Source organism: Myotis lucifugus, unplaced genomic scaffold, assembly GCF_000147115.1.
Source record: "Myotis lucifugus unplaced genomic scaffold, Myoluc2.0 scaffold_37, whole genome shotgun sequence".
Taxonomy (NCBI): domain Eukaryota; kingdom Metazoa; phylum Chordata; class Mammalia; order Chiroptera; family Vespertilionidae; genus Myotis; species Myotis lucifugus.
In genome coordinates this window covers 4,243,686-4,270,856 of record NW_005871085.1, presented here as the reverse complement: position 1 = coordinate 4,270,856, position 27,171 = coordinate 4,243,686, and the positions used below count along the sequence as shown (strand labels likewise).

General features: G+C 38.3%; 1 protein-coding gene across 5 annotated transcripts in view; it reads left to right on the top strand.

The window, feature by feature from the left end:
* The first annotated feature begins 324 nt into the window (after window positions 1–324).
* The window catches only part of SPATA6 (spermatogenesis associated 6), a 49,595-nt gene continuing 22,748 nt past the window's right edge, over window positions 325–27,171 (top strand). Inside the window, exons 1-6 of one of the 5 annotated variants that reach the window (XM_014454569.2) lie at window positions 325–542; window positions 8,005–8,142; window positions 9,749–9,797; window positions 16,264–16,305; window positions 17,345–17,469; window positions 22,597–22,677. In XM_014454569.2, coding sequence (XP_014310055.2) covers window positions 492–542; window positions 8,005–8,142; window positions 9,749–9,797; window positions 16,264–16,305; window positions 17,345–17,469; window positions 22,597–22,677 — 486 coding nt within the window. In that variant the 5' untranslated portion in view covers window positions 325–491. Of the gene's footprint in view, window positions 543–8,004; window positions 8,143–9,748; window positions 9,798–16,263; window positions 16,306–17,328; window positions 17,470–22,596; window positions 22,678–27,171 lie in introns of those variants that run through there. The other 4 variants (XM_014454568.2, XM_006087286.3, XM_006087284.3 and 1 more) reach the window with 4 other exon arrangements.

Sequence of the window (27,171 nt, the reverse complement as noted above, 5' to 3'; positions counted from 1 at the left end):
ATGCCGTAGGGGACGCCACTAGCCCACGGTGCTTCGCCACGTTAGAACTCAGGACTCAGGAGTCCAACTGTCTCCCTGCACCCGGTCCCATTACACACGTACTCTCTCCTTTGTCTACTTTTGGGCTCACAGTTTGATGTCACAGAAGCTGACCCGACCTCACTGTGCCCCTTGAAGCCCCGCCCCCTTGCGCGTCCCCGCCCCGTCCTCCGAGCCCCGCCCCCCGCCGCCCGCCCTGGGAGGAGGCTCCGGCGCGTCTCCGCCCCGCTGTCCCCCGGGCCACGCCCCTCCCGGATGCCATGACAACGAGTTCTGCGCCCCGCGCACAGCTGCTTCTCGGGCGGGACCCAGGCTGGACCGCGGGCCCCGGCCTGGGGGCCACAGCTGCCACCGCCGCCTTCGTCTCCTCCCCGTCCCCGTCCCGCCCTGCGTCTCCTCGCCTCACTCGGGCCCACGGCCGGGGTCCCTCCCCGCCACCCCTCCCCGCGCGGATGCCGAAGGTGAAGGCGCTGCAATGCGCCCTGGCGCTGGAGATCCGCTCTGTGAGTACCGGTGACGTCCCAACCCCCGCCGCCTGGGTGCCCGTGAGCCCCCGGAGTTTACACCGTCCACCTCCGAGCACCCCGAGTCACCCCAAACCTCCTTCACTCTCCGAGCCATCCTTAGGTAGCCTCAACCCCTGGTCACCTCCGTCTTCCCACCGCAAACTCCTGAGCGCCCTCCCACTCCTGTCCCGTAGAGGCCTGACCCCCCAGCACTCCTCGCTTCATCCCAGTTTCCACTTGCAGTTTCTTCCAATCTTTTCTAAGCCGCCTCAGAGATCCTCCCCTCCCCCCCCACCCCCACCTCAACTTTCCAGTGAGTTACCCGGGGGCAGGCTTCTCTTTACGGTTCTCTTTTTCTGCTCCTGTTCTCTTAGTGTTATTGGCCCCGCTTCCCTCCTTTCTGGGGGTGGGGTGGGGGTAGGATAGTGAGCATTTCTTCCCAAATCGCTTCAGGCGGACTTTTCCCAATTCCCAACCTTCTGATTAGGGGCCTTTTACTCTCAGTATTCCAAGTCGAACCCCTACACCCAACAACTGAAGTATGCCGTCATTTCACAAAGCACCTTGCCAGCCCCTCAGAAATCATTGCAGCCTCTCCAATCCCCAAACCTGCCCAACATTAAGAGGCAGCCCCTTATCCTTCGCGTTACTCTGAGAAAGACATCCATCCACCTTTAGAGAGAAACTACCTTTCTCCGAACTCCCTCTGGAGGACCTGCAAGTCCACGCAGTTGCTGCAGCCTTGCTGAAGGGGCTCCACCCCCAACCTGCTGTGCAAATCCAGCCCAGTCCTTCCTCTAGTGAGGGGCTTGGACCTCTCCATGCTCTGAGGAAACTTCCTTCCCCGTTCTCTTTAGAGAACCCCCTCCTTCTCCTCTCCAAAGAGCTTTTCCATACCCCAGTTTGAGATCTCCAAGCAGTTGGGAACCAAAAATTCCTCCTTGGGCCCCTTTTCTCTCCTCCCACCTCTCTGAGTCTTCTTGTCTCTCAAATCAGTCTTTGATCTCATCAACACTGGGAGTGGGTGGTGATGAGGGCATTTAAATGTGCAACATCACTCCCCGGGGTGCTGCACCACGCAGCCCTCTCCCTTCCTGCACACCCTGCACACCCTGCATGCAAGGCTTCTCTTTCCCCTTACTCCCACCCTGGCAGCACCCCACCCCCAACCCCCTTTCCCGGCGGTCCCGCCTGAGGCTGCTGCAGCACTGTCCCAGAAACCTCCTGGGAAGTCACAAGACTGTTTTAGGTCTTTTGTTAGGTCTGAAGGAAGGGAAGGCTGGGCGGAGTAGCGTGTGAGGCCGGGGTGGAGGAGATCAGTTTCTGGCACTCTCCGTTTGCCTTTAAGCCCGTAGAGATTTTTCCCTCTGCTGCTTGGAAACTCCATAGCCCTCGCGTCACATGTTTTCTCCCCAGAGCTGCCAACATTTGGCAAATGTTTTGTAAAGTGAGATTAGTTCAGCAAAAGAATACACAAAGTTTCCTAAACCACTTTTTTTTCAGGGCAGTTGGCAAAACTCAACAGGCTTTGTGACTGGCTGCTGCTTCCTCCCTGCTAACCAATGGGGTTTTGCAGCCTGATGAGAGCGCGGCCTGGCTGGCTGGCTCTGCTTCTCTTCCTTTGCTGGTACAGACTTTCTAAGAGGAAGTGCTTGGTTGTGCTGTCACTGATTACTCCTGAAGGAGTCTGAGAAACAAATGTTATTTCACTATTCTTTCTCCTCGGTATGAGTTGCACTACACAAAGTGAGTGACTGTAAGACGGAACTTTGCTGTTCATGGAGGCTTAAGAAATTATGCAGGTGGAAACATTCCTGTTTAAATTTTTTTTTCCACCCAACTTTTGAGTCACAGGATTTTCCATTGCTAAGAAATCTTAGCTTTCATCGGATTTATTCCTTTTTACAGGTGAGAAAATCATTGAGGCATAGCATGACTATTTTTCTAGGGTTGCACAACTTTTAAGGGGCACATCTGCAACAATATGCTAAGTGTTCTGATCAGCACAAGCCCTGTGAAATGGCTCTGATGCTCAGAAGGAGCAAAAAAGGCCGTTAATAACCATACAAATTTAACACTTTTGACTAATGTGGCTTTGCTTGAATAGAGGAATTATGTGAGGAATTATTGCACCTTTTCTATTTAGATTTTTCTTTTCAATTTAATTTTTTGCATTCATATGGCATAAAAGTAAAAATTATATAAAATGATATACTCAGAGAAGTCTTGATGCCAGCCCTATTCAAACCTATTTCTATCTTTACTCATCTGCTATTGGTAACCATTTTTATTTGGTTTTTATTTATTCTTCTAGTATTTCCTTTTGTAATATAGTTAAGTAGATATACATACCTATACAATAACCCAACCCATGTTCTTTTTAGTTTCATTTTTTTGAACAATAGGTAATATGTTACATAAGCTATTCTGCACTTTGTTTTTTTCACTTATTAAATCCTGAGGATCACTGTACAACTATAAAATATGTCATCTTCCTTTTTTCTCAACTTTTTATTGACATTTTTAAATAAACATACAGAGTAGTTGGAAGAATAGTACAACGAATAACTGTATCCCATGACATATGTACATTAATTTGATTTATTTGTACATATATGTGTGTATATATAATAAATATATTTTGCTGAAATTTTTCAAGTAAATTATTGATATCATGACATTTCACTCCTAAATACTTCAGTATACATCTTCTAAATATATGGACATTTTTCTACATAACCACAAAAACATTATCACACACCTAAGAACTTAGTGATGATTTTTTAATATCTAGGCCATAGTCAAGTTTCCTGGTTGTCTCAAAAATGAATTGTGTAGTTAATTTTTTCAAACCAGGATCCCGTCAAAGTTTACATGTTGAATTTCCTTGTTAGGTCTTTTTAATCCATTTTAATATAAAGCAGTTCTACTTTTTCATCATCTTGACATTTCCTTCCCTCCCCTCCCCCCCCAGTCTCCCTCCCCAATGAATTTAGATAAATTCATACGCTCATGTAACCATTACTCACATCAAGATTTAAAACACTTCCATCACCCCAGAAAGTTCCCTAATGCCCCTTTAAACCCCATGCAGAGGGAACTACTATTCTGATTTGTCACTATAGTTTACTAGTACTTGAACTTCATATTAAAAGGGGCCATGAAGCGAGTCATATTTTGTGTTGGCTTCTTTTGGTCAGAATATTCTTGAGATTCATCCATGTTTGTTGCTATGTTTATCAGTGGTTTGTTCCTTTAGATTGTGGAGTAGTATTCTGTTGAATGCGCATATCATAATATGTTTATCTATTCTCTGTATTGATGATTATTTTGATTGTTTACAGGTTGTGGTTGCCGGGATAAAGGTTCTATAAACATTCATTCTTGTAAAAATCTTTTTGTGCACATTACCTTTTGAAGAGATGGGGTTCAGATATAGAATATCCTATGTTGTGTTATTGTTTGAATTTTTTGTAGTGACATTTAATTTGTTCCCCAGTTCCTATAAACTAGATATTAGATGTTTTATCTCTCCTTGCTTATTGAGTGTATGGCACTCCATTCTTCTCTCCCCTCCTCCCCTCCATGTTTATTTTTGCTGCAGTTTTATATTAGTGGTAACCTCAACATTTTGCATTGCTCAACAGAGCCATATGACTTGAGAGAAAATATATTGCTAGGAATCAAGTCTAACTTTTTTCAGTGAGTCTGGAGAATGATATGATATGCCAAGTAACTTTTTTTTAAAGAGCAGCAAAATAATATTTCCCATCACTTACACTTTTAATATTTGAAACATCTGTGATATGAAAAAGTATTTTTTCTGTTTCTATCTTTTAATTATTCACTAGTTTGGTTTTCATGACATTATTTGGGAAAATGGAAGAAATTGGAGATATAAGAGTAAAGCCCAATGCCTGGACAATGAAACAGGCTAATTTGCTTTACCTGACTAGTGCCAGTGTGGGGTTAGTTTATCTATATAATTCCAACATTTTCTTCTCTATACTCACTTCCCACCATTTGCTCACTCAAATTATTGATAGCAATGGGGCAATCAGACCTGGGAACTTTTCAGTCACTACTCAGCTGAATGTGGTCCTTGTCCACATTTCTGTGGCGTGGTATCTCAGTTTCCCTACAGTTGGTGGTAAATTTACCTGGAATATAGACTTTAAAAAATGCTTTATAAAATACTTCAAATTTACAGAAAAAACACACCCATGAATAATGTGATTCCCCCCAACCCCCCCATCCTCCCCCCACACACCAATTTAACAAATAGTAGTATGGTTTACATGTTTGCTGCAGATCTTTGTTTTAAAGACATAAAATGTTACAGATCTAGTTAAGGCCCCTTTGCACCTCTTCCAGATCTTTTTTCCTAGATTTAAGGCAGAGGTCCTCAAACTTTTTAAACAGGGGGCCAGTTCACTGTCCCTCAGACATTCCACACATGCGCACTGCAGGCCCGGGATGAGTCGGCTGCTAAGCAGGACAGGCAGTGGCGGCAAAAACACCCGGCGGGCTGGATAAATGTTTTCAGCGGGCCACGTGGCCCGCGGGCCGTAGTTTGAGGACCCCTGATAAGATAATCAGTATCTTGAAGTAGGAGTATATTCTTTTCATTCAGGTTTTTGTATTTTTACTACATATTTGTGTATGTCTAAGTATTACCTACACTATTGTTTTGTTTAAAACTTTACACAAATGGAATCATACGGTATGTATCCTTCTATATACAAACCTGTTTTTGCACTTCACTGTTTTTGAAATTTGTCAGTGTTGTTTCTTGCAGATCCAGTCCATTTCCTTAATTGCCGTGTAATGCTGTATGTTTATATGAGTGATTTAATTTTTATCCCACTGTTGATGAACTTTTAAATGCCAGGGTTTTTGGATTTTTTAATATTACAGTGTTACAGTGAGTGTATTTGTACGTACCTCCTGGGGTCCATGTGAAACAGCTCAATAGTATTATAGCTTAATAATGAAACAGCACAACTGTGGAAGTGAGTGGCTGTGAGGTGGTCTAGGGCCAGGTGAACTCAGGTATGGCCCCTCTCCTGCTAGACAGCTCACCCTGCTTGGCTCTTTCCACTCTGCTCTGGAGACATGGGAGAAATGAAGTCTTCCATCTTTGGAGGAAAGGGAAAGTGTGCTTTCTAAGCCAGAGGTAAGGTGACGTATGTAGAGAAGTCCCCATTCCAGTCCCTGAGTGGTCAGTCCTCATGCATATAAGGACTCCAAATCCTCACGTTTTGATTGCTCCAAAAAGTGCCGTCCCGATTGGTCAGAATGGAGCTGCTCTGATTGATGGGTAAAGATGCTCTGATTGGACAGGGGAAATCTCAATCCTATTGGTTGAAATACAACTCCAGGAACTCCTTTGTAAGAGCTGGCTCTCACTGTAGGAACACATTGCAGGCGGCAGTTCAATGCAGGCTTCTCTACAAAGTGCCACTTGTGTGAGAGGCCTCTGTTTAGAAATGGCTAGTGGGTTCTGTTTTTTCTTTGATTTGATTTTAAATTTGAACCAGTTGGCTCACAAAAGCCATTTATGGTAGGGCCCACAGCTGCAAATATTATATCTTTGAGCCTGAGCATTTACATGTAGAAATATATTTTTTATTATAATTTTTTTCAGTTTGTACACTGCTGAGTACAAAGGGCACAAAGTCTTAGTCATTTATTAAATGCAATAGTCTATTAATATTGCAGGTAATTGTTGTCAGTCTAATAATGGTAGCTATTACTGAATAAATGATGTCAGGTACTGTGCTAAGCACTTTGAATGTATTGTGTTGATTCATTTATGGTTTGATTTTAAGTAAATCACCTATTCTTTTTTAGGGCTTTGTTGTTTTCATATATGTAAGAAATAAGGCGAGCCCCCAAATTCAGGGATCCTGGTAGAACACAAAACATACTTGGTAGCCAGGCAGCAAGGTAATATCTTTACTTCTGCACAGAAGGGTGCACACACACATGGTCTGGGAGTGCACGCACACTGAGCAGGCTGCCTGCTGGGCTTTTTAATCTTGACACATGTGACCTGTCCCTTACTCTGATTGGAGCTCAGGCGCACAGTCTTTCGTGATTGGCTAATTCAAAGGGTGGGGTTGGCCTTTGCTGTTTCAAGATTGCAGCCCCCAGGGGAGCTGCAAGCCATGCAGCCAACATGGTGGCTGCCAAGTCACACAGTCCAAAATGGCAGCTGTCTAAACTGTTCTTTGACAGAAAAGATGACTTGTTCATTCTCACAATATATAAAATTTCAAAAGCCATATTAGGTAATCTTTGAGCTTCTTCTTAATAATGAAAGTTGGTGTTTTTAGACACATTGATGAGCAAAATAAAATTTCTGTCCTCGGGATGTACAGTCAAATAAAAGAGGTGAGATGTACCCATTTAATTAAAATGCATGGTGACAATAATTAGAACCTTATGAGCACTACAAAATACTAAATCTAAAACATATTTACTTGCATATAGTAAATTCATAATCAATATCTGAATTAGATTGAATGAATAATGTTAACTGGTGAATCAAGAGAAGTTTCTCTTTTTGTAAGAAATGATAGTTGGTGCAAGCCTTGGAAGTTGGTGGGAGTAAATTAGGAGATGGGATGGAGTAGTGAGGCAGAGTAATCCAGATCATGGAAGAAGATGAGGCAAGAAAGCAATGTGTGTGTTTAGAGAATAATAAAAAATAAACTTTGACCCTATTATGAGGGGGTGTTGGGTAAGAGTACTATGTGGGTAGGTTAGATTCAAATTTTAGAGAGCCTTTAAGATCCTCAGAGCACGTGTGACCACTGACAGTGCAATAGGGTAGGGACTGCAGGGATCGTACTGTGGATTTTTTAGAAATACCACATTTTGTGCCTATACTTTCTGTCAACTACAAGGATAATTAAGTGCAATTTTATATTTAAAAATAATTTACTGGGCTAGAAATGTACAATTCACTTGCTTTGATACTTTGTCATATTGCTTTTGATGAGGGTGTATATCAGCTCCTATTTAGGGTAATACAAGTCAAATTTGTGCTTTTTATTGGTGTTTTGTGTGTGTGTTTTCTAGTATAGTGCTTTATTTCTGCTGATTCTTAATCCTTTGTGATGAAATGATGCTGAATAAGTTTATGTCAGCATTCAGCATAGAGTGGGCCCCTAAGGCTAACTGTTTAGAATTATTAGTGTCTGTCCCAAGAATTAGTGCATAGAACTTCAAATATGGCACAGATAACCAAATGGAATATCATAGATTTCTCAGAGGGATGGAATTTATAAAAGCATTTCCTTTAACTCTCAATGCTTAGAATCTCTATCTTTTTATTTGTGCATTTTTATTAGCTTAGCAGACTAGTGTTTTTATGTAATGTTTTATGTCAGATAGGCAGGATAGACCAGGAGATTTATAAAGCAGTTACATACATCTACCTAATTTCTTTCAGGTAACTTGTCCAGGAGTAGCGCTTAAAGACAAGGAGGACATCTATCTTAGCATCTGTGTGTTTGGCCAATATAAAAAGACACAATGTGTCCCAGCCACTTTTCCATTGGTCTTCAATGCCAGAATGGTGTTTGAAAAGGTGAGTTCAAATCTCAGATCAAAATGAATGAACAAAAAATGAAAGCAGTTCCACACTTTGAATAAAATCCCAGAACCCAAATTATTGTTGCTGACCATATACTTTGATTTAATTCAAAGGAAGATTTGTCACATGAATTTGGAGGTTTGAAAATAAATATGTATTATATTATACCTTGAATCAATTACCTCTTTTTTATAATGGATTAGTTCATTTCTAAAATTGTCACAGTGAACTTTATATCAAATATATTCAAGTCTAAATAATAATTTTCATAAAAAAGAGAGAGAAGATGGTAAGAACAGGTCATATTTTATTATGGCTGTCTTGTGATACTTCCTTCTATAAGTCTCATTTCTTGCTTCCCCCCAAACAGCTGCTTTTGGTTATTACCAATCATATTTCTCACTTTAAAATTTATTTATGCCTCTATTTCCCTCTCTCTGTTCTCCCTTCCCTTTCCCTTGCCCTTCCTCCCTTCCTTCCTTCCTTCCTTCCTTCCTTCCTTCCTTCCTTCCTTCCTTCCTTCCTTCCTTCCTTCCTTCCTTCCTTCCTTCTTTCCTTCCTTCCTTCCTTCTTTCTTCCTTTTCTCCACAAATAATTACCCAGTACCTGCTCTATTGCATGTACTTTAAAGCGCTGGGTAGACAAACATCTTCCCCTCTTGGAGTTTCAGTTTAATAGGAGAAACAGACAAAATTAAGTAAACATATGAATAATGTAATTTTAGAAAGTGATAAGTGTCATGAAAAGAATAAAGGGAGGGTAAGCAACTGAGTGAGGCTGAGGGATTAAGGGGATTATCTACTTTAAACGGTGGTCAAAGAAGGCAATTACATTTAAGCTGAGCCTCAATTATGGGACAGTATCAGTTATTTGAAGGTCTAGGCAAGGAAAAACATTCTAGGCAGAGGAATCCTATATAATAAAAGCCTAATATGCAAATCGACCAAATAGTGGAATGACCAGTAGAACAACTCACTATGATGCACACTGACCACCAGGGGGCAGATGCTCAATGCAGGAGCTGCCCCCAGCCCATAGGCCCCAGGCCAGCCAAGGGGGGTGCAAGCGGGGCCCCCGATCGCCCTGCTGGTAGCCCGGCAGAGGGAGGCGACCAGCGGCAGTGGCAGGGGATGGGGCCAGTGAGCAGGCGGTGCCAGGCTAACCAAGGTGAGTGCCTGTGGGTCCTCTGATCACCCTGCCAATTGCCCCATGGATTGGTCCTGATTACCAGCAGGCCTAGGGACCCTAAATGTGCACAAATTTCGTGTACCGGGGCTCTAGTAGCAAATATAAAGGCTTCCTGTTGGAAATAAGCTTGATAAGTTGGAGGAACACCAAGAAAGCCAATGTTATCATGGTAACAAAAGAAAGGGAAGAATGCTAGCAGATGAAGTATGAGAGGAAGGCAGAGGCAGCTTTAATGCTTGTGAAATCTTCCACAGTGATCATGGAAGCAGAAAAGAAGTGATAGTTTTCTGTAATGTCAAAAGTTTTTTTTGGTTGGAAAAGGAATATGTTGGGCACGGGAGGGAATAAGTTATAGAGATGTGCCTTTCACATCCTGTTCTTCATCCTGTTTCCTCTCCATTCTCTACTCTAGGTGTTCCCTGAAGCAGTAGACCCTGGAGATGTGGTTGCACAACTTGAATGTAAGTTTAATTTTTAAATCATGGATCTAAGACATTTTAGAATCGTGCTCTTTAATCCTGAATTGGATAAAAGTTAAAAAGCTCGTTAATCCTGAATTGGGTTTAATAAGAATTTTTATAATCTTGAGCATTTTTAAAAAATTTTAGAATATACCTGGAAATAATGATAAAAAAATACATGTGCTACATAGAGGCTGGGGATTATTTCTTTTTCTGTGGTTGATCTGTGGAAAACAAGAACACTTAGTGGGTGGGAAGGGATCAACCTAAGAACTTGTATGCATAAACTAGTATACATAACCCTTGGACACAGACAATAGGGTGGTGAAGGCCTTGGTGGAGTGGTGGGTGCGGGCTAGAAGAGGTCAGTGGGGGAATAAAAGGGAACTATGTAATACTTTCAACAATAAAGATTTAAAAATACTTCCAGAGGACTATTTATTAAGATAATGCAGATTGTTTATAATGTAAGAACAGAGATTCACTTTAGGTAGAACTTGGCCCTGCAGACAAAAATATGTCTTTACTCTCAGTGTATTGCAAATTAAGAGAGTAAATAATAGAAGATTACTGTAATGGTAGTTTAAAATACATATGTTTTGCATTTTGAATTACATTTAAAGTTAATAAATTATTTGAAAGAGACATTTTCAAGGTTGTGGTTAATAGTAAATTCTTCAAAGTACTAGGAGTCAACTGTAAAAAGGTACAGCTATTTGTGAGAGCAGCAATGCAAAGGTATACACGTGGGAATAAGTTATTTGAGCTCTGGGTATGAAATGAAAAGCTCTGTTGTTTATCCCTGTAGTTAGAGATCAGGGATCACCAGATGGGTCTACCATGTAACTGTGGTCTAATATGGAACTGTGGTCTAACATGGAACTGTGCTCTAATATGGAACTGGGGCTGAAAAGGTCAAAAATAGTGGGTATCATCAGTGTCAGTCATCTCCTCCACACCTTCCCCCATTCACACCGGGACTTAGCAATGTGGAAACGTGGAACCTAGAACCATGCTAGGATCTGGGCGTATACAGAGGGATAGGCAGGCTCATTGTCCTACATTCAGGGAATTTGTAGTTTAGTGACTCTTCTCCAGAAAATTCACAACCTGCATCTTATTTTTTTTAAAGCTGTTCTATTACTTGGTATTTTGTTTTTCAATGTGGCAGACTAGGTAGGTGGAAATTCGGTGCCAGTGGGTATATGACTTTTAATATATCCTGAACATTTTACTCAGTATCTGGGAAATTGTGTATCTTAGAAAGTATAGAAATAATTATTTTGTCATTCTGAATTTTTTTCTGTTATAAAAATACTTATCTATCAATAATTGAATCTAAAAACTAAAATAAGCAAGCAAAACAGAGACAGAATTTCTACTTATTCTCTACAGGAATTGTGAGTCACATATATCATTTCCTATATGTAACATACAAAACTAATGTGTGCTTGTCTGTTTGTCTGAAATCCAAAATCCATTAATGAAGAATATGTTATCTGAAAGCAAGTTCAGCATGGTCCAAATGCTCAAGGAGATTCTAGTGTCCTTTTAATTGGACAGTTTGGTAAACAACAGTTCTTGGCACACAGTAAACACTTAAAAATGTACCTTATTATCGGAGGTATGTTATTATTATTATTATTACTGGAGAACTTACCAGTTCCATTTAACACCTATAAGGAAATTCCAGAGGCCCAGAATCACCTAAGATGCTGGGGAAGTATATGTTTATGATATAGGTAATGATATTAAGTGCCAATGATATTAAATACATAATAGAGATATTTTACATTCATAGAGAGGCATTCTCTTTAAGGAGATGTTTTGTTTGTTTGTTTGCTTTTTAAAATATATTTTATTGATTTTTACAGAGAGGAAGGGAGAGAGATAGAGAGTTAGAAACATCTACGAGAAACATCAATCAGCTGCCAGCACACCCCCTACTGGGGATGTGCCTGCAACCAAGGTACATGCCCTTGACTGGAATCGGACCTGGGACCCTTCAGTCCACAGGCCGATGCTTTATCCACTGAGCCAAACCGGTTAGGGCAAAAAGATGATTTTAATCCTGGAATTTATCAGAATAAAATTAGTTATAGCTAAAACTATACACTGGGAACCATTTTTAGGCAAGAAAGAGAATGAAAATTATCTACTTTTTTGTTGAAACTGGATTTTCATCCTTTCTCGCTGAAAGTTTAGATTCTGTTACACACACACACACACACACACACACACACACACACACACAGTATACTTCTATAAATACACTCCCTGAAAAGCTGTTCATATGATAAACATAATGCTTGCTCCCTCACTTCTTTCCAGTCACTGCTCAAATTTATCATCATCAAAGAAGCCTTTTCTCACCAGTGGATCTAAAATAGCATCACCTTTTGGTCAATATCTCAATCTCTATCTCATTCATTATCTTTAGGGTATTCATATTTTTTACACCAGGATATTTTGAGAGTAAAATAGCATGCTTTTAATATTTCCACCAAAACAATAGGTGTAAAAGGGTACTGCTCAGGGCAAATAGTGATTAGTGGTCTTCCTATGTTTCTTCCTACTGCTATGTTATTTCTTTTTTCTTTCTTTAGAATTGGCAATTTTATAAGACCAGAAACTTTTCCTGTTTTGTTTGCTATATCTCTAGTGCATATGGCAGTGCTGGTACATGCTAAATATTTGACCAGGGAGTTAAATAAAATATCATAATTAACTGCCTCTCACTATTATTTTTATGAGTGTTGGAACTATCCTATTGAGAGATACCTATTTGTAGTGTCATAATTCTTTGGTTAGGAAATATATTTTGTATTTGAACATTTATAATATAATAGCTGCTCTGGCTTCATTCCCTTCAACATTTGGATAAAGAGGAGATATGATCTTTATTTATACTGCAGTAGATTACTAGGTGTCCCTGGGGCTTTTTCTTGCCTGTAGGGAAAAATGGCAGTTTCCTTAGAGCCCCTGCTTTTCAGCTTCTGGGAATGGGTACTTACCTGCTGTTTGGGGTATTTAAAATGCTCTCAGGTGGAGATTTGAAGGCTGAGAACAGTGCTTGCCTGGATCCTCAGAAGAACTTGTAGGACTCAGGATGCATGTTTTAAATTCACAATGGCAAGTGCATGCCAACCAATTCATCTTCACCTTTGTAGTTAGGGCAGGTAAATCGGTGTTTAGAAAAAATCATTATTGTTCTTGCTGACACCGAGGGTTAACAGCCTTCTGTCATTCTCTCAAGGTATTTCCTATAGCTTTTGGTTCTCTCCATGTGACTAGGATTTCTGTATTATTGCAGTGCATTTACTTTAAAAAAAATTTTTTTTAAATTTTATTTTTATTTTTTGCAGTGCATTTACTTTTAACTCACACTGAAAGTACATGAAAATGAAAGTTCTACAGAGGAAGGAGAAAAATTGTCATTACTTACTTATAAGATGAAGGGCAACTATAAGATGAGGTTAATTACATGTTCCAGTAGATGGAATTTACATGAACTTAGGGCTGGTTTCCAGCAGCATTATTTTTTCTATAAAGCGTTTCCTTCAATAATTTAAGGTCTTTCTTCCTGAAGTATTTTTGCCAAAATGTAGTTTTTAAATCAAAGGAATAGAATGTTTTTTATAGAAACTAGGAAATAGTTTTTCTCAGAAGTTAATCTGTGTTCTTATGATAAAATGTAAACTAAACAAACTCAAACAATTACTTTTCAGGCCTTTTCTTTACAGCTGAGGCGTTTCAGTAATAATATAACCTACACTATTTATTTCATTACTTCACTTTGTTTGGCAGTTAATCATTGTGTCGCTGGTAGATTCAGAAGGTATACAGTATTTTTGTTGCTAGTGGAAATGGGGTCCTTGTGATGTTGGGAGAAAAGCATTTCGGGGACCACGCATGGGAGGATGTGCGGTACTAGTAAGGTTTATTAAAGTTGGAGCAAACACAAAGGACTGGCCCAGGTTCAGCTCCGTCCTGCTGTGGACGAAGTCTAGCCCTGTCTTCATTGAGCCCAGAGGAAAGGTCAGGGTCCAGAAATTCTGTGCCATTGGTTCAGTTCAGTTCAGTCTCTGCCCTTATCCAGCTAGCTTAGCCTCGGCTCCTGGCTGCTCTCCCACAGTGCTGTGTTTCCATATCCAGTACTCCGCTTGCACTTGGAGCCTGGTTGTAGTCCACATGGCTGAGGCCCTCATGGCTGCTACATAGAGAGGGGAGAGAGAATGTGCAAACAGAAATAAATAGGTAGATAGATAGGTAGGTAGGTAGAGAGATAGATAGATAGATAGATAGATACTGATTTGTTGTTCCACTTATTTATGCATTCATTGGTTGGTTCTTGTATGTGCCTGGGGATCAAACCTGCATCCTTGGCATCCCAGGATGATGCTCTAACTAGTAGACTACCCAGCTAGGGCTGAAGAATACTCTTTTATAATTACTCTCTAATTTGTCTTTTGGTGGTAGATCATCTTGATTTTTATTTATCTTAACAGTGTATTTATTTCATCTCTTAAAAAAGGATATTTTTGCTAAATATTGGGATTATTGTCTTCCAGACTTTAGCAAATACTATTCCATTGTCTTTTTGTTTCCTTAGTTTCTATTGTGAAATCATCTGTCAATTTTATTATTACTTCCTCAGAGGTATTCTGTCATTTTCCACTGGTTCCTTTTAATATTTTATGTCTTTGTTTTCCTGTAGTTTTATTTTGATGTGCCCAACTGTGTGTGTGTGTGTATGTGTGTGTGTATGTGTGTGTGTGTAAATATATTCTGCTTGATGTTTGTATCTTGATACCTTTCTTCAGATACATTTTTAGACATTAACTTTTTAAATATTCCCTTGCCCCTTTCTCTGCTCTCCTTTGCAAACCCAATTACAGTGTTAGACATTCTATCTCTTTTTTCTCCTTTCTCTGTTCTCTAACTTTTGGCTTTCTGTGGGTCATTTGTAATTTGTTGATAAAACCCATCCATGGTGTTTTAATTTTAGGTTATTTTATTTCTACGTTAAAAATTTTCCATTTGGTTGTTTATAATGGTCTCCAGTTTGCTGTTAAACATTCTCAACCTTTTATTTTATTTTATTGAGCATATTAAGCATATTTTAAGCCTCAGTCTGATAAACTTTTTTTCTGAATCTCCTATTTATATGCTTTTATTTTCTGTGATCTCTTAATTTTTTATTCAAATGCTCATTTTTTTTCTACTGACTTGGTCAGTTTTCATTGAATGTCAGACTTTGAATATAAAAATTATAGAAATAATTTGAAACCTTTTTAGATGAGGATATTTTCCTTCCAACCAGAATTATGATTGTTTTAGCCGATTGCTAGGGAACACGGGCATTTCTGGATTACCTTAATTCAGATAGGATTTTGTATGATTCAGATTTATGCTTCAGTTACTAGTTGACTGTCTTAGTATGTTTGGCCTGCTACAACAAATATAGACTTATTAAACAATAGAAATGTATTTCTCCCAGTTCTGCAGTTTGCAAAGACCCAGATCAAGGCATCAGTAGTTTCCATGTCTGGTGAGGGTCCATTTTCTATTCATTGATGGCCATCTTCTCTCTGTGCTCTCACATGGTGGAAAGAGCAGGAAAGCTCTCTAGGGTCTCTGTTATAAGGACACTAATTCCATTTATGCCCTAATTACCTCCCAACGGTCCGAACTCCAAATATTACATTGGGGGTTAGGGTTTCAGCATATGAATTTTAGGGGCTACAAACATTCAGTACATAACTATTTTTAGTTTACTCTTTACTCTTGCGGTTTAACTTTTCAAGATCCAGTTCTATAGTCTAGCTAGTTAATCAGGCCATTGTTTCTCCTCTCTCTTCCCAAGGCCTTGGTACTCCAATTTGTGTTCCTCTACTTCATGAGATATTAAAAGCTATGAGAGAACAGAGGATTTTTCAAGGCGATGAATATACTATGAATTATATTATTTATAATGATGGAAATATGTCATTATACATTTGTCCAAACCCACAGAATATATGCCACAGGAGTAAACAATATGGCAAACTGTGGACTTTGAGTGTTTATGATATGGCAATGTAGGTTCATCCTTGGTAAAAAACAAAACATACTATTCCTGTGAGTGATGTTGATAATGGGGGAGGCTATGCATGTGTGGGGGCTGGGAATATACGGGAAATCTCTGTACCTCCCTGTCAATTGTGTTCTAAAAGTAAAAGTAAGACTACACTAAAAAAAAAGTCTTAAAAAATCAGAAAGAAACCCCACAGAGGGTGGAGGGTTAATCTCTACTATAGATTAGTAAAGCCACAAGAAACATATCAACAATATATATGTGTGTACACACACACACACACACACACACACACACAACAAGTAGTCCACCCAACAATTACTTTGATTTTAGATACTTCTAAAGTAAAGTAACTAACGTTTCTTTGTTATTCATTTGTTAAACTTTCAGATGATACAGCATTGTTTGAGTTGATTCAACTAGTTCCACCAGGTACTGTATTATATTTGATAAGGTAATCGACATGTGAACCCATTTCAATGAAATGCTTTTTAAATATCTCATATTTTTCCCTTCTTCCCAAATTAAGAACAATGTTGAGTTTCTAGTATTGGTCCACTATGTATAAAATGTCAATAGACCAAAATAATATATTTAGAAAGATAAACATAAGTGGCATTTGAACAAATTGTTCTAAAATTGAATAAGTAGCAATAATTGAAAGCAAAGAAAAAAATCCTGATATTATTCTAGTATATTTTGTAACTTTCATAAAAATTGACTGTTAGGTTTTTGTGATTTTTCTAAAACTATATGCTTTTTTGATAGTCAGTTATCTGTTTTTGTTTATTGACTGCTATTGGGAATTGAGGGAAATAAAACCTTACCTATTTAGCAAACATTACAAATCCCTAGAATAGGTAGAGTTACAATATGGAGGATAGTTTTATTTCTATTATTGATATCTATGATTATAGAAGAAATCTGTCTTAATCAAGTACTTATTTATGTGAAAAATAGAAAACTATATTTTATTGAAAACTAGATACTTGAAATAATTTGAATATTAAATATATACCTAATTCAGATAATCACAAATTCTAGAAAATGTCTATATATTTTTTTTCAATATGTAATCTAATAACTTACAGTGGCAGGTGGAAAAGAATGGAAGATAGAAAAAAATTGTAGAGATTGTAATTAAATTTCAGATCTGTGAATGCCATGGCAACTTGATACATTTACAAAGCTTCTTTTTCTAAGGAACCCACAGGTACTCATTAAATTTAGATGAATATTCTCCCTTCTACAAAAGGGGATAGGGATAATTAGTAATATGTGCTACATGTCTGAATAAGGAAATGTGTTAATCTATTGAGCATAACTTTAATTTTCTTTTCAAAGAAAAAAACTATGACCCTGAAGCAGGTATATCAGTAAGGCATCAGGCATTTATATATTGTACCTGATAATTTGTTTTCTAAATAGAATATTTTGTTATAATTTGAATCACAGGATATCTTTCTTGTAGTGGGTGAAACACTGTCTACGTATGATGAAAATACACGAGATTTCATGTTCCCGGGTCCAAACCAACTTTCTGGACACCATGATTCAAACCGCCAAGTTACCATGAGGAGGATTTCTGGCCTTCGAGTAAGTGCTTACTATTTTCTGAGTTAGTTTGTGATGCAGGATCATTGTTAAAAACCACTACAGAGCCCTCAATACCTGAAATGTGAGGAACTAATTCAAAGTTTAATTTGGTTTAAACATAATGGTTTTCTGAAATTTTGGTGTTATTTTAAACATACTGAAATTAAATGAAAATAAGTCAACAAAACCCATACATCTATCATCCAAAATTAACAAGTGCTATTTTGCCTTATATTCTTCACATTTCTCTTCTTTCTTTACCCCTCCTCCCACCATTCCTGTCTGTCTCTCTGTCTCTCTTCTCTCTTTTGTCCCCTCAAAAGAATGACCAATAAACATTTGGAAAGATGCTCAATCTCATTAACATTTAAGGAAATCCTAATTAAAACAACCATGTGACTTCACTTGTATAGCCATAAAATGGTAAAATTTAATAAATCTCACAATATCAAAAGGGTGAAAAAAGAAAACTCTAATGCTGCTATGCCACGTAAATGGGAACAATCACAATTCAGAATTATTTAGTAAAGGCAAGGATTCTCATGTTCTAAATATATATCTTAGAGATATATTTTCACTGGTATACTGAGAGTCTTCTTAGGAATGTTCATTTGTTGCACTGTTTATAATAGTGAAACATTGAAATGCTCTTTAGAAAGAATTTAGATAATTATTATATGTTCATGTAATGGAAATATATATTTGTAAGCTGCATTATGACAACAGACTCCCCATCCTTCTTCCAACTTCCTTCAGCTTTCATTGGATGATTTCAAAATATTTTCATCCCTGAAAATGTTCTTCTTTTAGAGAAGCTGAGAAGAGCCTCTGCTGTTTCAAAGAAGAAAAAAGCAAAAGTTATCCAGCTTGAAATAATTTGGACATTTTTTACTAACTTTATAATATACTAGAGTAATCTGAGTAAGGAGAGTGGGGTAATATATGAGCCAATATGGTGAATTAAGTAATTTCTCCTATGGGGTGAGTTTATGATATGCTCCATCCTAGGAAATAGCAACTTCAGCTTGCTGAAAGTATAGAAGTTGACTAATTAGCAAATCTGTGGACATATACCTCCTTTGGGATATTGTCAGTGCCCATTAGACCTTCTGTACTGGGAAAGTCTTCAAAGATGTTTCAGCAACTGTCAAGAAACTTGCAATGAAAAATGTACCCGATTTTAAATTATGATCTTTTAAAAATAATTTAAAGTGCTGTATTATACCAAACTGGCAATATAGACATAAGAGCGTGGACCATTAACAGTTATCTTTCTGAATTTAATTTGAGTTATTTTTTTATAAATTCAGAAGATATTGCATTGCTAAGGCAATATATAACGTGGGCCTTCTGGTTAATGGTGGTATGAAGAGAGAGGTTGGCCAATTCCTCTCTCCACACAAAATACATATAAAACTGGACAAAATTGTCACAAACAGCAGTTTAAGGACACTGGAAGCTGACTGGCAAGGCAATTAAGACAAAATAGATCAAGAGTGTTTATGCTTGGTGTGATGGTGATGGTGGGGGCGCTCGGGGGGCGCAGAGAGAGAAGAAGGCATAGAGGGGATAAAGGGTGATGGAAAAAATAAAATAAGAGGGTTTATGCTTGAATAACTGCTAAAACTTTGGGTAAAAATGGCAGGAATATGTGGCCTTGCCTGGGACTGCTCCCACACCCTAGCTGGCCAGTGAGAAGTGTGGCCAGTGAGAATTGTGGCTTTACCAAACCTGGCGCTGGGCAGGAAAATCAGCTTTTTTACTGCAGGGGTCAGAATTAATTTGGGGCGGTGAGACTGTGATATTGTGATTTATAATAAATAAATATTTAGTCTTCATCCCCTTTCTGGTACAGAGCTCCCCAAACCCTTAGAATTTCTAAGTCATTAGATCATTGTTAATTAGGTGATTGATTGATTTATTTAAAATATATTTTATTGATTTTTGTATAGAGAGGAAGGGAGAGGGATAGAGAGTTAGAAACATTGATCAGCTGCCTCCTGCATACCCCCCACTGGGGATGTGCCTGCAACCAAGGTACATGCCCTTGACTGGAATCGAACCCGGGACCCTTGAGTCCGCAGGCCGATGCTCTATCCACTGAGCCAAACTGGTCATGGCTAGGTGATTTATTTTTATTGGTTTCAGAGAGAGGAAGGGAGAGGGAGAGAGAGAGAGATAGAAACATCAGTGATGATGAGAGAATCATTGATCTGCTGTCTCCTGCACACCCCCTACTGGGGATCGAGCCCGCAACCCTGGGCACATGCCCTGATAGGGAATTGAACCCGTGACCTTCTGCTTCATTGGTCAACACTCAACCACTGAGCCACACAGGCTGGGCTTAGATGATTTCTAGAAAGCCCCTAGGTAACCTAAGGAAGAGGGTTGGAACTTTCAGCCCCACCCTAGACTTCTAGGGCGGTTAGAAGGGCTAGAGATTGAGTTCAGTTACCAATGGCCAATGATTTAGTCAATCATGTTTATGTAATGAGGCTCCATAAATACCCAAAGGGACTGGGTTCAGAGATCTTCCAGGTTAGTGAACATGTGGAGAGAGGAGCAGGAAGAGTGATGTGCCCAGAGATGGCATGAGAGATATGTATCCCCACATACTTTGCCCTGCAAATATCTTCCATCCAGGTGTTCATTTATATCCTTTATATGGTAACAGCAAACTGTTATTCTGAGTTCTGTGAGCACTCCTAGCACAATACTTTGCCTGAAGTAGGTACTTAAATGCCGCTTGATTGAATTGAATGAATGAATCGCATCTTATTTAGACTTCATAGAGTGACATTTGAGACGGCGTGATAATTTTATATACCAACTTGGTTAGGTTATGGCACCCTGTTGTTGGCCAAACAGTAGTTTAGATATTACTGTGAAGATATTTGTAGATGTTATTAATATTTCCAATCAGTTTATTTTAAAACATTGTGGACAGATCATGAGAATTTGCCAGCTTTGTTTAGTTCCGCTTCATATTACACAGTGTTTTACAAAGTTTCATATTTAAAAAAAGATATTCGCTTGTAAGAACATGTAATAAATAACTTCAAAATGCAATGGGTATTTAATTTTAAAGCATGCATTTAACATTTATGTAAAACGTTTTCTGTACTCGTTCAATAGAAACTTATCTGGCCACTGGGTAAAGCTAGCAATAAAACTACTGGTCCGCAGTGTGTTAAGTATAGGAGATTGCTCTTGATAATGTACCAGTAGGTGAACCTCATCCAATTAACTGAATGCCTGAAGAGCAAAAACTGAGGTTTCCTGAAGAATATGGAGTCCTGCCTCAAGACAGTAGTATAGAAACACTGCCTGAGCTCCCAGCCTGCTGGTTGGCTTATGGTATCAACTTTAGCCTGAGTTTCAGCCTGCCCTATGGATTTAAGACTTGTTTCTCCCTCCCTCCCTCTGGATTTAGTTTACACATGAGAGGAATGCAAGTACTTTGTGGTACGAGGGTAGACAATAGTGGTTTAAAAACATGTCCACATATTTTTGGTACTCCTCTATTGAAAAGTTAGCCTAGCTCCTTTATTTGTGTGCTGTACTTAGTGGATCTAACAAGTAGAATATGACAGAAGCATGAGTGTTATACTTCTGAGACCACATCACAGAAGGAACGTGACTTCCTCCTTGCTTTGCTCTTGGATCACTGTCTTGGGAGAACTGGCTGCCATGTCAGGAGGACACTCAAGCAGCCCTATGGAGAGGTTAATTTGATGTGGAGCTGAGTCCTTGCTAAAAGTTAGAGAAGAACCAAGGCCTTCAGCCAAAGCTGTGAATGAGCTTCTCTAGATGCAAACCCTCCAGTCCCAGTAAAGCCTTCAGGTGACTGCAGCCCAAGTGACATCTTGATGGCAATCTCATGAGAGATTTTGAGCCAGAACCACTCAGTTCAGCATCTTACACAATCCTGCCCCATAGAAACTATGTGAGGTGATAAGTGCTTACTGATGTTTTAAAGTGCTAAGCAATATGTTATCAGTAATAGATAACAAAGAAACATAATGGATATTGTTAATAATAGATATGTTTGCAGAAAAACAATCGTTCACTTAATTTTTAGGCAAGTCAGAATTGTTTTTTCTGTAGCGTGTGTGATGTTTGAAACTTCAAACTTAGTAGGTCCATGGCTGGGTTTGTAGAGGACAAATGTAGGCACCTTTGGTCAATTTCTGACTTCTATCTATATTAGAGAGAAGCTGCACTGAGAACAGAAAATATCTTTGAATGTTTTGGTGAAGGCATAACTTGCGTGCTTCCAAATATTTTCTCAGGTGCTTTGTGACTGTTCCTTTGAATTTCACCATTTGTCTTATCTCAAAAAAGTGAATAGATCTGAATGTAAGATACATTATGGGAAAAAATGGAGGAATCGGTACAGATTCCTCTTCTTATTTTCGACAACTGCATATCCAGGAGCTATGATTTTTTTTTTAACATGAAGAGACTATCCAAAGTATTTCTTGATTATGTAGTTAGATATGATTTTAGTTGTAAAAATAAAAACAGCTAAAATCCATTAAGTATTTTTATGTATCTATGACTTTAATATTGCATCATAGTTTAAAAATCTTTAAAGAAATTTGACAGGGAAATACTTAAAAATAAAAAAAACTGTATCATTTATTTCATAAAAGTAATATAATCAACTTGTAAGTGAATCACAGACAGTGAAACTGTTTCCAGCTAACATTTAGCTTCACTATGTTGTCTTTATCTTCCTTAGGAAGTGCTAATGAATCCTCTGAAACTTGGCAAGTGTCTGTTACTTTAGGTCATATTTTCATCACTAATATCTTTTTATAAAAAATTGAAATGTCTAGCCCCTAGCAGGTTTGGCTGTGGATAGAGTGTCAGTCTAGACTGAAGGGTCTCAGGTTCAATTCCAGTCAAGGGCACTTACCTAGGTTGCAGGCTCGATCCCTGGCCCTGGTCAGGGGATGTCCCGGAGGCAACCAATCGATGTGTCTCTCTGACATTGATGTTTCTTTCTCTCTTTCTCCCTCCCTCCCACTCTCTCTAAAAATCAATGGAAAAATATCCTCAGGTCAGGATTAACAACAACAACAAAACATTGAAATGTCTAAAAATACTTCTTTCCCCCCTCAGGGAATTGCTCCAAAGCTGGAATTTTCTACAACCTCAGTGATTACTGAATGTCTGATAAGTACAAGGAAGTGCCGCACTCAGGTTAGTCACTTAAGGTATTTAATGGTTTAATTTATTTGTTCATATTTATGGGCATTTGGCAAACAGTATTATTATTATTTTACTGAAGCTGTTTTCACTTTTTTTGGTCAATCTTTAGTTTAGGTAAAACAATTATCATAGGTTTTAGCAGTTTGGTTACATTTTTTTAAAACATTTTTTTAACTTTATTTTTATTTTTGACATTATTATGGATGTCCCCATTTCTCCTCCCCAACTTTGCCCAACTCCACCCACCCCCTGCCACCCCTTCCCTCTTGCCATCACCACATTGTCGTCTGTGTTCATGAGTTAGGCATATATGTTACATATGTTCTTTGGCTACATCTTAATAAATGTGAGAGTGAAAGGTCTGCTACACATGATAGATGGTGTCAGTATGTTATTTAAAAAACACACACAAACCTTTATGGGCCTTTCTTTAATGCCAAGAAATGAGGCTGTCAGAAAGATGTTGAGATCAAGACATCCCCCGAGAACTAGATTGGAGGCTTCTATAAATCTTACAGAGGATACAGGTGACTGAAGAACGTTCCAAGGATACCTTTTTAGCAAATATGACTGAGGTCTCAGGCTGGGGTATTGGTGTTTAGTGAGTTATGTTTTCTTGAGTGTCTCTAATTCCTTAAGGGACTATTGCTCAGTTTGGCAAGGTTACTGTTACTATCAGATCAAGTGAACCTTGGACACTCCTGCCTAAGTATCTTCTATATTTTTGAAAACTGCCTTTAGTAAACTGAGATATCCAGCTCTAATATTCCATTCTGGCCTAACTTCTTGAATCACCAGGGTCATCTTGCTACCTTGTCCAGTGCTTATCTCTTACTGCCTAGGCATCACTCATATGTGGTTGCATTATGACCAGGTAACAATGACCAGCCTGTGATGAAGAGCCAGTGATATATAAAGGCCTGAGGGCTCAAGCAGGGCAGGACGGGGCCTACGATGGAAAGAGTGGAGTCTTAATTTTACTGCATTATCAGTTTTAGAGATTTGCTGAAGATGATAACTCTGACTTAAGCTAAGAAAGGTAAAATATAGTTATAAAATTATCAAAGGTATCATATTTTATTTAGCAAGATATTTAATACATCAGAGTTTGGCTATAGTTATTTGTCTTTTTTAAATGCAAGCTGAAACACAGTTGTTAGAGTTCTAACAATTTATACTTACTGAATGTAGAGATATGCTTTTGACTTGTTAGAAGTTGTAAATTGTTAGATATGTCTTACATGGACTCAGACAACATCTTTCTCTCCACATTAAGATGATATGCCATTTTAGAGGGTGGTTAAAGAAGTCTTTTTCTGTCTGGAGTATAGCATATACACAGAAAAGTACATATGTTCTAAGTGTACAGCTTGGTGGAAGAGACCTTTCAAAATGTAAAACTGTCCCCAGAGTCTCCCCATTAGTACTTCATTGGACTTCTGAACTAACATTTTCCTCGTAAACATTTGGGAAGACTTGTCTTAACATGCTATTTCAATATTTGTCATTTGTTCTTCAAACAGAGATGGAAGAGAATAGGCTTTCGTGTCAGACAGATCTGGGTTCAGGTTTTTCATAAGGCTATTTTAAAGATTAAATTAGAGGATTAGAGAATTTGCCTGGCACATAATATTTAATTAATGAATTTTGTGGCTGTTACTAGGTTATTTTAATTAAGATAATTGGGAGAGATGAGAAGATAATAGTTGAAATATAAAGTAGAAAACATTGTGTGGTAGGCCCAAAGAGTATATACATTTACATTAAAATTATGAATGTTAACAGCCAGAATTGTAATCTTATTTGAACTTATTTGAAAATGTAATAAATCTACTTTTTTAAAAAAGTGAATATTAGTAACAATTAAAATTTTAACAGCTTTAAAGCATCATTTTCGGATTCAAATATAAGAATAAGACAAACCACTTTTATTGTTAAGAGAGGAATCCATAAAATCATAAAAATTATTGATATTATTGAGGTTTACAATGCTTATAAGGATCTTTATTTCTTTTGGCACATTTTCAAATTGGATATTTTGTCACCAATTAGATTTACTGGAAAAAAAGAGCATATTATTGTGATTTTCTGGAATAAAACTAGTTTTCTACTTATTCTAAACCTACTGCAAAGTAGAATTTATTATTAGTTAAATATCAGTAGAAGCTTTATTAATATGTTTGTTAATCTGCTATGTCAGCTAGCTTTTGTTGTGTAAAAAGCTACACTGACTTAGTGGCTTAAAACAATGTTTCTCACAGTTTTGTGGATTGGCTGGTGACTCTTTTGGTCTGGACTGCCTAGGCTAGGGCTGAATGATCTGGAATGGCTTCATTCACATCTTTCTCAGTTGGCTGCCTTTTTGGTCCAGGAAGGGACTTTACATTTCTGGCAATTGGCTTTATTTCAGCTGGGGCAATGGCCACAGACTCTCATCATCTTGTAGACTAACTCAGCTCAGTTTGGCTCTACCACATAGTGGCAGGAAGGTACTTAGGAGTAAAAGACAGCAAGTGTTTTTCAGGTCTCTGTGTCTTATGTGCTATTATGCTGTTGGCCAAAGGAACAAGCCATTATGTCAGCAGTATAAGCAGCACTTGCGTTGAGTTTTATTGGCATTAATAGGATGCATTAAGGACTGAGGAGAGTTAGACAGCAGGTATCTATAGTAGATATACCACTATTTACAACTTCCTCTAGTAGTACTTAACATTCAAAAAAATGAAAAAAGAAGGTGGGGTTAATTACTTTAGCTTTGGTATAATTAGAGGTGGATAAGTAGGAACTTCATAGCTTTGCTAAAGTGGATGATCATGGGCTCATCTGGGTCTGGAGGTAAGAGATGCTAAAAATGTAAGAAGGTCTGGGGGAACGAGGTCTAGGGACTGAAGGGTTGAGAGGGCAAGTAACAGATTCAGGGAGAATAAAAGAAGTAGGTTGAGGAAAAAGTTTTGGTGAGCAAGGAATTTCAGAGTTTGGGATGCAATGGATCTGCATAATGATGAAATCTAAAACAAAGAACTAGAAGATAATTAAAGCTGAGAAATAGAAAGTCTCAGTCCAAGGTCTTAGAAAAGTTCATTGCTTGAACATTTTATTAAACCTTAAAGGTCCTTTCATGTGTTGCCATTCCTGCCTTTGTGAGTCAGTGTGATGTCATAGAGGTAGATGAACTGGGATAAGGTAGAAAAATTCTGAATTACTTGTCGAAGTCACTGAACAGGGTGGGAGAAGGGCCAAGAGCCAATGATGATGAAGAAATAATCTGTTGCTGTTGGTTTGTATGAAACTCATGGACTTATTTTTTCAATTAGGAAAATATATTTTTTTCCTGTTTATCTACTTTTTAAAAATATTTTATTTTTCTCCCTTTTATTTCACATTTTTATTTTATTTTCTTAGAATAGATACCTTTAGCAAATAGGGAAGGGGATTAAGAAAGTAGAAAGTGGGGCAGGATTGATGGTTTTCTAAAGTGATTAAAGTTAGGAAGACATTAAAGATTCTCAACTGTCCATTTTTTCTAATATTGGAAAGCTCATACTTCTAGAAAATGAGTGAAGAGGTCTTATTTACTTGTAACCCAACTTTTAATGCATTTATAAGGCAGAGACTAAATAAAATGTTATCTTAATAATGCAAAAAATTTAGTCACATTAAAAAAATTTAGACTGATAACTAATTTTTTAAAAGAAAGAATGCTAATCATTAAAGTTTCTTATATGTCTTTTATACATTTTTACTTTTATAACAAATGTGGAACCAGAATTAAGTTGGTACGGTTATCTGTCATCCTCCTATATAATAAAAGGGTAATATGCAAATTGATCGAGCAGCGGAATGACCTGTCGCTATGATGCACACTGACAACCAAGACGCAGACGCTTAACGCAGGAGCTGTCCCCTGGTGGTCAGTGTGCTCCCACAGCACTGCTCAGCCAGAAGTCAGGCTGACAGCTGGCGAGTGCAGCGGTGGTGGCGGGAGCCTCTCCTGCCTCTGTAGCAGCGCTAAGGATGTCCGACTGCTAAAGGGCACAGGCCAGGCTGAGGGATACCCCTCCACCCCCCAAGTGCATGAATTATAAATTCATGCACTAGTTGAATTATAAATTTACTAGTGGCCCAGTGCATGAAATTTGTACACATTAAAAGGGAATTAATTAGAGGAAATATTTTAATATTGCTATTTCCTCTTTCTCTATAAAGGGGGGGGCGGCGCAGCCTCAGGTCCCTGCTGATCACTTGTTATGGCTCGGTACGGGGACCCTGCCTCCACTGTGGGCGCAGCCATCTTGTGTTACGGGAACCCTACCTCTGCTGTGGGCACAGCCATCTTTTGACAGCTTGACAGAGTGAGGGTCAATTTGCACATTACCTCTTTATTATATAGGATAGTTTGGTGGAGATCTTAAAATCCTAATCACCTTGTATAATTTAAGTAATACATTTCATGAAAACCTGTTCTTCAGATTTTTACATTGTATA